Genomic DNA, 16,331 nt, shown 5'->3' with positions numbered 1-16,331 from the left:
TTTTTTACTTTTTTATTTTTATTTTTATTTTATTTTTTTCAGTCGTGGTCAAAAGTTTACATACACTTGTAAAGAACATAATGTCATGGCTGTCTTGAATTTCCAACAATTTCTACAACTCTCATTTTTTTGTGATAGAGTGATTGGAGCACATACTTGTTGGTCACAAAAAACACTCATGAAGTTTGGTTCGTTTATGAATTTATTATGGGTCTACTGAAAATGTGAGCAAATTTGCTGGGTCAAAAGTTTACATACAGCAACATACATTATCGATTTTGGTGATGTAGAAAAGTTATAATTAAATCAATTTAGCTTCATGGTCTCTTAACTTCATGTGAGTGATTATCATTGACGACACCTGTTGACTTCTCTGAGCCCATTTAAATAGGGATCATGTGATGCGGTCATTAGACTCGATTACAAACGCCACAATGGGAAAGTCAAAGGAACTCAGCGCAGATCTGAAAAAACGAATCATTGACTTGAACAAGTCAGGAAAGTTCCTTGGAGCCATTTCCATTTCAAATCAGCTTAAGGTCCCAAGAGCAACTGTGCAGACAATTGTTCGTAAGTATAAAGGGCATGGCACAGTTTTGTCACTGCCACGATCAGGAAGAAAACGCAAGCTATCACCTGCTGCTGAGAGAAAATTGGTCAGGACGATCAAGAATCAACCGAGCTACCAAAAAGCAGGTCTGCAATGAATTGGAAGCTGCTGGAACACAGGTGTCAGTGTCCACAATCAAGCGTGTTTTGCATTGCCATGGACTGAGAGGCTACCATGCAAGAAGGAAGCCCTTGCTCCAGAAGCCACACCTTAAGGCTTGTCTAAAGTTTGCTGCTTATCACATGGACAAATATAAGACCTTCTGGAGGAAAGTTCTGTGGTCAGATGAAACAAAAATGGAGCTGTTTGGCCACAATACCCAGCAATATGTTTGGAGGAGAAAAGTTGAGGTCTTTAATCCCAGGAACACCATGTCTACCGTCAAGCATGGTGGTGGTAGTATTATGCTCTGGGCCAGTTTTGCTGCCAATGGAACTGGTGCTTTAAATGGGACAATGAAAAAGGAGGATTACCTCCAAATTCTTCAGGACAAGCTAAAATCATCAGCCCGGAGGTTGGGTCTTGGGCGCAGTTGGGTGTTCCAACAGGACAATGACCCCAAACACACGTCAAAAGTGGTAAAGGAATGGCTAAATCAGGCTACAATGAAGGTTTTAGAATGGCCTTCCCAAAGTCCTGACTTAAACGTGTGGACAAAGCTGAAGAAACAAGTCCATGTCAGAAAACCAACACATTTAGCTGAACTGCACCAATTTTGTCAAGAGGAGTGGTCAAAATTTAAAGCAGAAGCTTGTGGATGGCTACCAAAAGTGCCTTATTGCAGTGAAACTTGCCAAGGGACATGTAAGAAAATATTAACATTGCTGTATGTATACTTTTGACCCAGCACATTTGCTCACATTTTCAGTAGACCCGTAATAAATTCATAAAAGAACCAAACTTCATGAATGTTTTTGTGAGCAACAAGTATGTGCTCCAATCACTTAATAACACGTTAACTATACATTTCAATAACGGTAACAACTTTTTAGTTTTACAGTAATATTCTGTTAGTTTGTTTTTTTACCGTAAAATATATTTTCAATTTTAGAGTGTACAATTGGATGGATACCTTGCTCTGAAATCATATAAGTCGAGCGGAAATTGAAGTATTTATTTTTATTTCAACAGTAAATATTCGGAATGTATGATGATAGAATATTCAACCACACTAGGTGTGGTTAAATTAATCTCTGCATTTGACCCATACCATTGTTCCACCCCATGGGAGGTGAGGGGAGCAGTGAGCAGCAGCGGTGGCCGCGCTCAGGAATCATTTTTGGTGTTTTAACCCCCAATTCCAACCCTTGATGCTGAGTGCCAAGCAGGGAAGTAACGGGTCCCATTTTTATAGGTCTGGTATGACTCGGCCGGGGTTTGAACTCACGACCTACCGATCTCAGGGCGGACCCTCTAACCACAAGGCCCCTGAGCAGGCTTTTGTTGCATTATTGGATTATATGAACGTTTAAAATATATGCAATTGCGTGAAGTGTGGACATAGAATCCTCCGTCCTACCTGTACGTCAACATATTTGGACTGTCAGAAATTAAATATTTAAATATTCAGCAATTACTTTTTAACATTTTATAGCTGTTGGATGACTTAAGCAGCTGATAAAACAAACTCAATTGATTTGTTTTGGTGTCTGCTGGCGTTTTTGAACGGTGTTTTCATGGAAAAAAATGTTGTAGGCTTCATCACTTAATGCTGGTCAGATCTTAGATGAGAGGCCAATCCTCTTCCAAGACAAACACAACAGTCCAGTTGCGATCGATTGAAAGCCCTGGATGAATGAGAACACGCACAGACTTGCAATGTCAGCATTTTCTTGCATCCGTAACGATCCACACGCACCAACACAACAGCACTGCGCCTCCCAGAGCGCACCATCAGCGTGCTGAAAGTGGGTTCTGTTGTGTTCAACACACTTTATAGCCTAGAAAAAGCCGTACAGATTTGTGTGCTGCATTTTTCACAACATGACGAATCACGCAACAGGTTGGACCATGATGGTTATGGTTGAAGTTTATTTCCACCAATATAGACACAATTGAGGCTGTAACAGTGACAGCTGCAAAAACCTCATTTAAATAAAGAGGTCTGCCCCACCTTTTTTTCCCACAATTTTTATGCATTTTAACTGTGTTTTATATGTAGAACATTCTGTTTTTTCACAATTTTTATGCATTTTAACTGTTTTTTATACACAACATTCTGTTTTTATTCACTAGTTTTATGCATTTTAACTGTTTTATATATAGTACATTCTGTTTTTTTCCCACTATTTGTATGCATTTTAACTGTTTTTTATATATAGAACATTGTTTTTTTTCTCTATTTTTATGCATTTTAACTGTTTTATTAGTAAAACATTCTATTTTTTTGTTTGTTTTTTTCACAATTTGTATGCATTTTAAATGTGTTTTATATGTAGAACGTTCTGTTTGCTTCATTATTTCTATGCATTTCAACTGTTTTATATCTAGAACATTCTGTTTTTTCACTATTTTTATGCATTTTAACTGTTTTTTATACAGAACATTGTTTTTATTCACTATTTTTATGCATTGGAATTGTTTTATATATAGAACATTCTGTTTGTATTCACTATTTTTATGCATTTTAACTGTTTTATATATACAACATTGTATTTTTTTCACAATTTTTTATGCATTTTAACTGTTTTTTTTATATGTACAACTTTCTTGTTTTTTTTACTATTTTTATGCATTTTAACTGCTTTATATATACATAACATTCTGGGTTTTTTCACTATTTTTATGCATTTCAACTGTTTTATATCTAGAACATTCTGTTTTTTTCACTATTTTTATGCATTTTAACTGTTTTTTATACAGAACATTCTGTTTTTATTCACTATTTCTATGCATTTTAATGGTTTTATATATAGAACATTCTGTTTTTTTCAAATTCTTTATGCTTTCAACTGTTTTTTATTTATAGAACATTCTGGTTTTTTCCACTGTTTTTATGTATTTTAACTGCTTTTTATATATAGAACATTCTGTTTTTATTCACTATGTTTATGCATTTTAACTGTTTTATTGAATGAACATTCTATGTTTTTCACTATTTTTATGCATTTTAACTGTTTTTTATATATAGAACATTCTGGGGTTTTTCACTATTTTTATGCATTTTAACTGCTTTTTATGGATGGAACATTCAGTTGTTTTTTTACAATTTTTATGCAATTTATTTGTGTTTTATATATAGAACATTCTTGTTTGTTTGTTTTTTTTTGTTTTTTTTAATTCATTTTAAATGTGTTTTATGTATAGAACATTCTGGGGTTTTTTCACAATTTTTATGCATTTTAATAGTTTTTTATATATAGAACATTTTGTTTTTGTTTACTATTTGTATACATTTAACTGTGTTTTATTAGTAGAACATTCTATTTTTTTCCACTATTTTTATGCATTTTAACTGTTTTTATATATAGACCTTTCTTGTTTTTTTCACAATTTTTATGCATTTTAACTGCTTTTCATATATATATATATATATATATATATATATATATATATATATATATATATATATATATATATATATATATATATATATATACATACATATAACATTCTGGGGGGTTTTCCACTATTTTTATGCATTTTATTTGTGTTTTACATATTGAACATTCTGGGGGGGTTTTTTGTGTTTTTTTCCCACTATTTTTACGCTTTTTAAATGTGTTTCATTTGTAGAACATTCTGTTTTCTTCACTATTTTTTATGCATTTTAACTGTTTTTTATACAGAACATTCTGTTTTTATTCACTATTTTTATTCATTTTAACTGTTTTATATAAAGAACATTCTGGTTTTTTTTCACATTTTTATGAATTTCAACTGTTTTTTACATATAGAACATTCTGTTTTTATTCACTATTTTTATGCATTTGAACTGTGTTTTATTAATAGAACATTGTACGTTTTTCACTTTTTTTATGCATTTTAACTGTTTTTTATATATAGAACATTCTGGGTTTTTTTCACAATTTTTATGCATTTTATTTGTGTTTTATATATAGAAAATTTTTGGTTTTTTGTTTGTTTTTTTCATTATTTTTATGCATTTTAAATGTGTATGTATAGAACATTCTGGGTTTTTTCACTGTTTTTATGTATTTTAATAGTTTTTTATATATAGAACATTCTGTTTTTATTCACTAATTGTATACATTTTAACTGTGTTTTAGTAGTAGAACATTCTATTTTTTTTCACTATTGCTATGCATTTTAACTGCTTTTTTATATTTAGAACGTTCTTGTTTTTTTCACTTTCTTGTTTTTTTCACTATTTTTATGCATTTTAACTGCTTTTTATATATAGAACATTCTGGTTTTTTTCACTATTTTTATGCATTTTTTTGTGTTTTACATATAGAACATTCTGGGGTTTTTGTTTGGTTTTTTTCACAATTTTTATGCATTTTAATGTGTTTTATATGTAGAACATTCGGCTTTCTTCACTATTTTGTATGCATTTCAACTGTTTTATATCTAGAACATTCTGCTTTTTCATAATTTTTATGCATTTTAACTGTTTTTTATACAAAACATTGTTTTTTTTTTTCAAAAAATTGTATGCATTTCAACTGTTTTTATTTATAGAACATTCAGGTTTTTTTTCACTATTTTTATCCATTTTAAATGTTTTATATGTAGAACATTCAGTTTTCTTCACAATTTTTTATGCATTTCAACTGTTTTATATCTAGAACTTTTAACTGTTTTTTTATACAGAACATTCTGTTTTTATTCACTATTTTTATGCATTTTAACTGTTTTATATAAAGAAGATTCTGGGTTTTTTCACATTTTTATGAATTTTAACTGTTTTTTACATATAGAACATTCTGTTTTTATTCACTATTTTTATGCATTTGAACTGTGTTTTATTAATAGAACATTGTACGTTTTTCACTTTTTTTATGCATTTTAACTGTTTTTTATATATAGAACATTCTGGGTTTTTTTCACAATTTTTATGCATTTTATTTGTGTCTTATATATAGAAAATTTTTGTTTTTTTGTTTGTTTTTTTCATTATTTTTATGCATTTTAAATGTGTATGTATAGAACATTCTGGGTTTTTTCACTGTTTTTATGTATTTTAATAGTTTTTTATATATAGAACATTCTGTTTTTATTCACTATTTGTATACATTTTAACTGTGTTTTAGTAGTAGAACATTCTATTTTTTTTCACTATTGCTATGCATTTTAACTGCTTTTTTATATTTAGAACTTTCTTGTTTTTTTCACTTTCTTGTTTTTTTCACTATTTTTATGCATTTTAACTGCTTTTTATATATAGAACATTCTGGTTTTTTTCACTATTTTTATGCATTTTTTTGTGTTTTACATATAGAACATTCTGGGGTTTTTGTTTGGTTTTTTTCACAATTTTTATGCATTTTAATGTGTTTTATATGTAGAACATTCGGCTTTCTTCACTATTTTGTATGCATTTCAACTGTTTTATATCTAGAACATTCTGCTTTTTCATAATTTTTATGCATTTTAACTGTTTTTTATACAGAACATTGTTTTTTTTTTCAAAAAATTGTATGCATTTCAACTGTTTTTATTTATAGAACATTCAGGTTTTTTTTCACTATTTTTATCCATTTTAAATGTTTTATATGTAGAACATTCAGTTTTCTTCACAATTTTTTATGCATTTCAACTGTTTTATATCTAGAACTTTTAACTGTTTTTTTATACAGAACATTCTGTTTTTATTCACTATTTTTATGCATTTTAACTGTTTTATATAAAGAAGATTCTGGGTTTTTTCACATTTTTATGAATTTTAACTGTTTTTTACATATAGAACATTCTGTTTTTATTCACTATTTTTATGCATTTGAACTGTGTTTTATTAATAGAACATTGTACGTTTTTTACTTTTTTTATGCATTTTAACTGTTTTTTATATATAGAACATTCTGTTTTTTTCACAATTTTTATGCATTTTGTTTGTGTTTTATATATAGAACATTTTGGGGTTTTTTGTTTGTTTTTTTCATTATTTTTATGCATTTTAAATGTGTATGTATAGAACATTCTATGTATTTTAATAGTTTTTTATATATAGAACATTCTGTTTTTATTCACTATTTGTATACATTTTAACTGTGTTTTAGTAGTAGAACATTCTATTTTTTTCACTATTTCTATGCATGTTAACTGTTTTTTTATATTTAGAACTTTCTTGTTTTTTTCACTATTTTTATGTGTTTTAACTGCTTTTTATATATAGAACATTCTGGGGTTTTTTCACTATTTTCATGCATTTTTTTGTGTTTTACATATAGAACATTCTGGGTTTTTTGTTTGGTTTTTTTCACCATTTTTATGCATTTTAATGTGTTTTATATGTAGAACATTCTGCTTTCTTCACTATTTTGTATGCATTTCAACTGTTTCATATCTAGAACATTCTGTTTTTTCATAATTTTCATGCATTTTAACTGTTTTTTATACAGAACATTGTGGGGGGGTTTTTAAAAAAATGGTATGCATTTCAACTGTTTTTATTTATAGAACATTCAGGTTTTTTTTTCACTATTTTTATGCATTTTATATGTATAACATTCTGTTTTCTTCACAATTTTTTATGCATTTCAACTGTTTTATATCTAGAACATTCTGTTTTTTCAAAATTTTTATGCATTTTAACTGATTTTTTATACAGAACATTCTGTTTTTATTCACTATTTTTATGCATTTTAACTGTTTTATATATAGAACATTCTGTTTTTTTCAAATGTGTTATACATTTCAACTGTTTTTTATTTATAGAACATTCTGTTTTTTTCCCACCATTTTTATGTATTTTAACTGTTTTTTATAAATAGAACATTCTGTTTTTATTTACTATTTTTATGCATTTAACTGTGTTTTATTAATGGAAAATTCTATTTTTTTCACTATTTTTATGCATTTCAACTGCTTTATATATAGAACATTCTGGTTTTTTTCCACTAATTGTATGCATTTTAACTGTTTTATATATACAACATGACATTTTTTTCACTATTTTTATGCATTTCAATAAAGATGTCCGATAATGGCTTTTTTGCCGATATCCGATATTCCGATATTGTCCAACTCTTAATTACCGATTCCGATATCAACCGATACCGATATATACAGCCGTGGAATTAACACATTATTTTGCCTAATTTTGCTGTGATACCCCGCTGGAGGCATTAAACAATGTAACAAGGTTTTCCAAAATAAATCAACTCAAGTTATGGAAAAAAATGCCAACATGGCACTGCCATATTTATTATTGAAGTCACAAAGTGCATTATTTTTTTTAACATGTCTCAAAACAGCAGCTTGGAATTTGGGACATGAGGAGGTTGAGTTGGGGGGGTAGCGGGGGGTGTATATTGTAGCGTCCCGGAAGAGTTAGTGCTGCAAGGGGTTCTGGGTATTTGTTCTGTTGTGTTTATGTTGTGTTACGGTGCGGATGTTCTCCCGAAATGTGTTTGTCGTTCTTCTTTGGTGTGGGTTCACAGTGTGGCGCATATTTGTAACAGTGTTAAAGTTGTTTATACGGGCACCCTCAGTGTGACCTGTATGGCTGTTGACCAAGTATGCGTGCATTCACTTGTGTGTGTGAAAAGCCGTAGATATTATGTGACTGGGCCGGCACGCAAAGGCAGTGCCTTTAAGGTTTATTGGCGCTCTGTACTTCTCCCTACGTCCGTGTACACAGCGGTGTTTTAAAAAGTCATAAATGTTTTTCTTTTTTGAAACCGATACCGATAATTTCTGATATTACATTTTAAAGCATTTATCGACATCTCTACATTTTAACAGTTTTTTATATATAGAACATTCAGTTTTTTTCCCTCACTATTTTTATGCATTTTAATTTTGTTTTATATATAAAACATTATGGGTTTTTTGTTTTGTTTTTTCACTATTTTTATGCAATTTAACTGTTTTATATATACATATAGAACAACAATTTTTATGTATTTTACCTTTTTTTTATATTTATAGAACATTGTGTTTTTCTCACTATTTTTATGCATTGTAATTGTGTTTTGTATATAGAACATTCCGGGGTTTTCTGGGTGTTTTTTTTCACTATTTTTATGCATTTTAACTGTGTTTTATACATAGAACATTCTTTTTTTCTTTATTGTTATGCATTTTAACTGTGTTTTATACATAGAACATTCTTTTTTTCTTTATTGTTATGCATTTTAACTGTGTTTTATATATAGAAGATTCTGAGTTTTTTGGATAGTTTTTTTTCACTATTTTTATGCATTTTACCTGTATTTTATATATAGAACATTCTGTACTGTATTTTGATTATTACTATTATTTTTAATCTGTTTTAATCTGTACAGCACTTTGGGGGCAGTAGTATGTTTTAAAAGTGTGCTACATAATTTGACCCTGCCCACTTTTGCAGTCTTAGTAGATCACATTCAACACGCTCCCTAATTTAAAAAAACACGCTATTAAGCACTTGTTATTTGGATGTCATTATATCTTAGTACTTTAACTGCGGTTGTGTTTAATCCGTGCAGAGACAGGAAATGACGGCCAGCACAGAGACCTTGGACTCTCTCGGCGACCCCGCCCCCCCGGCGCTGCCCTACCACTCCAACACGAGCACCCTGCGCGCCCCTGTCGACTCCCCCAAGCGTGACGCCGCGGAGTTGTACCTGAAATCCAAAGCCCTGCTGGACAGCAGACGTAAGTGCACAGTGCCGTCTTTACCAATAAGCACGCAAAGACGCACAAAAGAGACGTGGTTGGACTTGTTTGTCGCCCACAGAGCCCTACACCAAAGACATTGATGTTTTTCTCAAGAGAGACATCGAGACGGGCTTCGGCTTCCGTGTTCTGGGCGGAGAAGGTCCACAACAGCCAGTAAGTATGCAACACAGGACTACATACATACAACTATGGTTGTGTGGTATACTGGTACTGACAAAGTACCGCAGTACTAATGAATTAAAAACAATACTATACTGCTTGTAAAAAATGTTTTTCCGGACATGATGGCGCAACATTGTTCGTAAAACGAGCAGAAATGCATACGAGGCAACGCACACGCATGGATCACTTACAAGCAGAAACAGTGTGGGGATAGAAAAGGAACAATGGACCTATTTTGCCTTAAAAACAAACTATAAAGTTGAAGCTATAAAGTTGAAGCTATAAACACTGAAGCGCCACTTTGCAAGAGGTGCTTAGCGCTTGCTTTTGTTAGCCCTTAACTAGCTAGCAGCTAACATCCATTCGCAGTGTGTAGTGCTTCTAAGTCACTAATCCTCGCCTCCGACCTCGAAGCAATTTTATTTGGTACATGGTGTAATGATAAGTGTGACCTAGATCTGTCAAAATGTTTTAGTACGACTTTGGAAAAAAATAAGAAACCGCACCGCTTGATGTATTGTCGGAGCATTACGGCTACCATAGTCAGACGTACTGTGTTTCAACATACGGTATTATTATGGTGTGTGTATAAGGACCCCAAAATGGCACCTATTAGGAGACATTATAACTACCATAGTCAGACGTACTGTGCTCCAACATACGGTATTACTATGGTGTGTATAAGGACCCCAAAATGGCACCTATTAGGAGACATTATGGCTACCATAGTCAGACGTACTGTGCTTCAACGTACGGTATTACTATGGTGTGTATAAGACCCCAAAATGGCACATATTAGGAGACATTATGGCTACCATAGTCAGATGTGCTGTGCTTCAACATTCAGTATTATTATGGTTTGTGTGACATTATCTATTTTGTTTCGCAATATTATGCAAAACCAACTTTTCTCACCTTCTGGTACCTGCTGATGTGTATTTGGGATCTGCACAGGTCCCCAAAATGTGCGCGCGTCCGCCATTGTCGTCAATAAACTCCTTCTTTTTCTCTATCTTCTTTTTCTCTATCTTCTTGTTGCCATTTCTAACCCAAAGTAGTGTAAAGTTCTAACTTGTGTCAGTAGACTCGCTATGGAAGCGCTAAAAACTACCGGTGTAGTGACTTTACATAAATCACCCAAGGTACTTTTGTTATTAGAGTTCCGGTCGGACGTTTTTTCACGGGACACATTTCCGGCCTTGTTGTTGTTGCACTAGTGAGCCACGGATGAGGAGATGCTGCTCCGTTATTGATTGAAGTAAAGTCTGAATGTCATTAAAACAGTTAGCTCCATCTTTTGACACTTCTTCCACTCTCGTCCTTGCACGCTACACCGCTACACAAAGATGACGGGGAGAAGACGCTGTCGAAGTTGAGCCACGTAAATAAGACCGCCCACAAAACGGTGCATCCTGAAGCGACTGTCAGAAAGCAACTTGAAGATGATCTGTAAAACATCATCTATGCAACATTTTGACCAAAGAACCACCGTTACATGTTATGTAGACCAGTGTTTTTCAACCTTTTTTGAGGCAAGGCACATATTTTTTTCTTTAAAAAATACGTAGGCACACCACCAGCAGAAAACTTTAAAAAATTAAACTCCACCAGGTCGTCGTGCCTTATTTTGAGTTTGTTTGGTGTTTTCCTGTGTGTAGTGCTTTAGTTCTTGTCTTGCGCTGTTATTTTGGTGGCCCTTCCTGTTTTGTTGGCGTTTTACTGTAGCAGTTTCATGTCTTCCTTTGAGCGCTATCACCCGCACCTGCTTTGTGTTAGGAAGCAAGACTATTTAAGTTATTGCTATCCTTCTTTTTGTGGACATTGTTGATTGTCACGTCGTGTACGAATGTACTTTGTGGACGCCGTAAGTTTTTGCTGTCGTCCAGCATTTTGTTTCTGTTTACTTTGTAGCCAGTTCAGTTTTTGCTTTTGTTTTGCATACCCATTGCCTTTTCCTTTCCCTTTCCCTTTTGTTCATTTTTGGTTTAAGCATTAGATACCTTTTTACCTGCACGCTGCCTCCCACTGGTCTGCATATTGGGATTACATCAAACCATCCTCGTCTCACCCGACACATTCCGACTTTTACAAAGCAATTAACTACCCGCTGCCACCTACTGGCATGGAGTATTACGTGGTTACCCTGCTGAGTTTTACACAGCACAGACACTAAGCAATGGCACATTATTTGTAGATTATAATTATTGATTTGCAAAAAAATATTTTTTGGACCAATTAGGTGAAGTTGCATAAATTCCCACAGCACACCAGACAATATCTCACGCCGCGGTACAGTGGTTGAAAAACACTGATGTAGACCACAAGGAAGTGTTTTACATTCAGAAAAAATATATATAATGCGCCTTACAATCCGGTGCGCCCTATGGTCCGAAAAATACGGTATTCAAAGCTGATTTGTAAAGTGTAGCGGCGGTAGCTGAATAAGCAGATATTAACAGTAAATGAACAAGTAGATTCATATTTTTTTACAGCTTGTCCTTTATAATGTTGACAAAATAATAGGTGTATAAATGACACAATATGTTACTGCATACGTCAGCAGACTAATTAGGAGTCTTTGTTTGTTTATTTACTACTAAAAGACAAGTTGTCTAGTATGTTCACTATTTTATTTAAGGACTAAATTACAATAATAAACATATGTTTCATGTACACTAAGATTTTTTGTTCAAATCAAGCCAATAATGACATTTTTTGGGGTCCCCTTTATTTAGAAAACTATCGAAATTCATTTTCATACAGAGACAACCCTGGTAATAAACATTCGTACACCAAAACGTATTTTTAATCAGTCTGTTGTTCACGTAAAGAAAGGTTTGTAAATCGGGGTTCCACTGTTTAGTTTCTTATTTTCTTTCCTAACCTGCTCTGAAATGGTTCTACTATCATTTAGGACACCAGTGTCAAAGTCAGCTGAACTGTCATAATAACGTCGATCAGCGGGATTAAAAAAATTACAGATAGTAGTATCGTTGACCTAATTAGGAACCGCTACCAAAAAATACCGGTACTCGGTAGTGACAGACGGCAGATGCAAACAAGTCGGTATGGAATTCTAATATGTGTAATGACAGTTATCAAGTTTCCATCTTAAAGCATCAAAAAGAGTAACAAGTCCACATGAATGTACACTGCAAAAAAGTCAGTGTTCAAAAACAAGAAGAAAAAAAAAAAAAATTAGGGGTATTTTACTTGAACTAAGCAAAATTATCTGCCAATAGAACAATACAATTTGGCTTGTCAAGACTTTCCAAAACAAGTCAAATTAGCTAACCTCAATGAACCCAAAAATACCTTAAAATAAGTATATTCTCACTAATAACAACTGTACATGAGTATGCATGTTCTATTGTTTCATTTAAAATAAAACAGCAAAGTCCATTTGGCTGTCATCTGTTTTAAGCGGAAGAAGATGGATGTATGGATGGATGTTTTAATTATGAGACACAATTGTGTCAAAGTCATGATTTTTTTTTTCATGCTTGAAATAAGAAATTATTTATTTACCGTATTTTTTGGATTATAAATCGCTCCGGAGTATAAATCGCACCGGCCGAAAATGCATAATGAAGAAGGAAAAAAACATATATACGTCGCACTAGAGCAGGGGTCGGGAACCTTTTTGGCTGAGAGAGCCACGAAAGCCAAATATTTTAGAATGTATTTCTGTGAGAGCCATATATTATTTTTTAACACTGAAAGCAACTCAATTTTTAAGTAAGACCAACATTTTTAGAGTATGATAAGTATTTAATTCTTTTTAATAACATTGTTATTCTGAGGATAACCAATAATAAATAAAATACTTCCTACCATTAATGCGACTTCTTGAACGGGTGCGGTAGAAAACGGATGGATGGACTAAAATGCATTAGAATGTTTTATATTTTGAACGTTATTTTCAACACTGCGATTACCAGCGGAATTATTCATTACTTATCGTGTTAAGTCAGCTAGGATTTATCTGAGAGCCAGATGCAGTCATCAAAAGAGCCACATCTGGCTCTAGAGCCATAGGTTCCCTACCCCTGCAATAGAGTATAAGTCGCATTTTTGGGGGAAATATATTTGATAAAATCCAACACCAAGAATAGACATTTGAAAGGTAATTTCAAATAAATAAAGAATAGTGAACAACAGGCTGAATAAGTGTAAGTTATATGAGGCATAAATAACCAACTGAGAACGTGCCTGGTATGTTAACGTAACATATTATGGTAAGAGTCATTCAAATAACTATAACATATAGAACATGCTATACGTTTACCAAACAATCTGTCACTCCTAATCGCTAAATCCCATGAAATCTTCTTCCTCTGTGTCGCTTCTAAATAATATTATTTGATATTTTACGGTAATGTGTTAATAATTTCACACATAAATCGCTCCAGAGTATAAATCGCACCCCCGGCGAAACTATGAAAAAAACTGCGATTTGTAATCCGAAAATATGGTACTTTATTTACTTTTACAAAAAAAAAAAAAAAAAAATGAAATTATTACTTTAAAAAAAGTAGTTGTATACTTGTGAGTGTTGATGACACAGCTTTGCAACAGTTGATATTCTAGTTTCAAGCATGTTTTACTCAATATAGGTCATAACATCTCAGCAACAAGCTGTAATATCTTACTGAGATCATTTAGGACCAAAACCCTTAAAACAGGTAAAACACTGACATAAAATCTGCATAGTGAGAAGAATTATCTTATCAGACAGAAAATAAGCAAATATCACCCTTATTTGAGATATTTAATCTTACTTAGATTTCAGTTTTTGCAGTGTAATTAAATGTTTGTTTTTCTTGCACTCGGTGAAAGACGTCTGTTTTTCAAGTCTGGCTTCTTTCTCGGCGTCACTGACCCCCCCGCAGAATGTCTTCCCCCAGGTCTACATCGGGGCCATCGTGCCCAACGGGGCGGCGGAGAAAGACGGCCGCCTGCGGGCCGGCGACGAGCTCATCGGCATCGACGGCGTGATGGTGAAAGGCCGCTCGCACAAGCAAGTGCTGGACCTGATGACGAACGCCGCCCGCAACGGCCAGGTGATGTTGACCGTGCGCAGGAAGGTCATCTACAGAGGTGAGCGCCACGACGAACCGCGGTAACTCGTAAAGATATAAGAAATTATATACGGTCCGCTGAAAATGATGGAAAGTGCCGCTCTAGAAAGCAAAGTTGGGATCCATTATACCCTCTAAAGCAGGGGTGTCAAACTGGTTTTCATTGAGGGCTACATCGCAGTTATGGTTGCCCTCAGAGGGCCACGTTTAATAATGAGTAATATATAAATATACATGTATATATTTACAATACATTAACAATATATTTTTTCACATAAGCTGCAAAAAAATATCAAAATTTTACTCTCAATACTCAGTAAGCAGAATTGTACAGTAAAAGCAGTTGTTTTTTACAGCATATACAAAAATGGAATTCATGGAATGGCGAAACAATAGCACTGTTTTTAGCGGTAAAATTCAAGCAATAGTACCAAAGTTGATTTTATGGTAAAAAACTTGGGGGTTTTTTCTCCGTAAAATCTTGTTTTAATGTTTTTTTTGTTAGTTTTTTAATGTTTTAGTGTCTTACTGTATATGGAAGAAAAAAAAAAGAGTACCAAAGTTGATTTTACGGTAAAAAACTCAGTCGGCGGAATTTAACCGTAAAATCTATTGTCAATTTTTACATCTACAATTTGATTGATAATTTGTTTTAAAATCACAAGTCAAGCAGATAATTAGGTACAGTATTTTTTTTAACAAAAAATATTTTTGGGATACATCCATCCACCCATCCATCTTCTTCCGCTTATCCGAGGTCGGGTCGCGGGGGCAGCAGCCTAAGCAGGGAAGCCCAGAATTCCCTCTCCCCAGGCACTTCGTCCAGCTCCTCCCGGGGGATCCCGAGGCGTTCCCAGGCCAGCCGGGAGAGATAGTCTTCCCAACGTGTCCTGGGTCTTCCCCGTGGCCTCCTACCGGTCGGACGTGCCCGAAACACCTCCCAATGGAGGCGTTCGGGTGGCATCCTGAGCAGATGCCTGAACCACCTCATCTGGCTTCTCTCGATGTGGAGGAGCAGCGGCTTTACTTTGAGCTCCTCCCGGATGGCAGAGCTTCTCACCCTATCTCTAAGGGAGAGACCCGCCACCCGGCAGAGGAAACTCATTTCGGCCGCTTGTACCCGTGATCTTGTCCTTTCGGTCATGACCCAAAGCTCATGACCATAGGTGAGGATGGGAACGTAGATCGACCGGTAAATCGAGAGCTTTGCCTTCCGGCTCAGCTCCTTCTTCACCACAATGGATCGATACAGCGTCCGCATTACTGAAGACGCCACGCCGCACCGATCCGCCTGTCGATCTCACGATCCACTCTTCCCTCACTCGTGAACAAGACTCCGAGGTACTTGAACTCCTCCACTTGGGGCAGGGTCTCCTCCGCAACCCGGAGATGGCACTCCACCCTTTTCCGGGCGAGAACCATGGACTCGGACTTGGAGGTGCTGATTCTCATCCCTTTCGCTTCACACTCGGCTGCGATCTGATCCAGTGAGAGCTGAAGATCCTGGCCAGATGAAGACATCAGGACCACATCATCTGCAAATAGCAGAGACTTAATCCTGCAGCCACCAAACCAGATCCCCTCAACGCCTTGACTGCGCCTAGAAATTCTGTAATTCTGTCCATAAAGGTTATGAACAGAATCGGTGACAAAGGGCAGCCTTGGCGGAGTCCAACCCTCACTGGAAACGT

At 34.3% G+C, this 16,331-nt stretch overlaps 1 protein-coding gene across 2 annotated transcripts in view; it reads left to right on the top strand.

Moving 5' to 3' along the window:
• The window catches only part of LOC133643069 (membrane-associated guanylate kinase, WW and PDZ domain-containing protein 3-like), a 411,685-nt gene that overhangs the window by 371,823 nt on the left and 23,531 nt on the right, over positions 1–16,331 (top strand). For both annotated transcript variants that reach the window (XM_062037479.1, XM_062037480.1), the window contains exons 12-14: positions 9,205–9,373; positions 9,456–9,550; positions 14,452–14,659. In XM_062037479.1, the coding sequence (XP_061893463.1) occupies positions 9,205–9,373; positions 9,456–9,550; positions 14,452–14,659 (472 nt within the window). The remainder of the gene's footprint in view (positions 1–9,204; positions 9,374–9,455; positions 9,551–14,451; positions 14,660–16,331) is intronic.

Source organism: Entelurus aequoreus, linkage group LG26 (genome assembly GCF_033978785.1).
Source record: "Entelurus aequoreus isolate RoL-2023_Sb linkage group LG26, RoL_Eaeq_v1.1, whole genome shotgun sequence".
NCBI lineage: Eukaryota > Metazoa > Chordata > Actinopteri > Syngnathiformes > Syngnathidae > Entelurus > Entelurus aequoreus.
The sequence above is the reverse complement of the archived record's forward strand: the minus strand, read 5'-3'. Positions and strand labels throughout refer to the sequence as shown.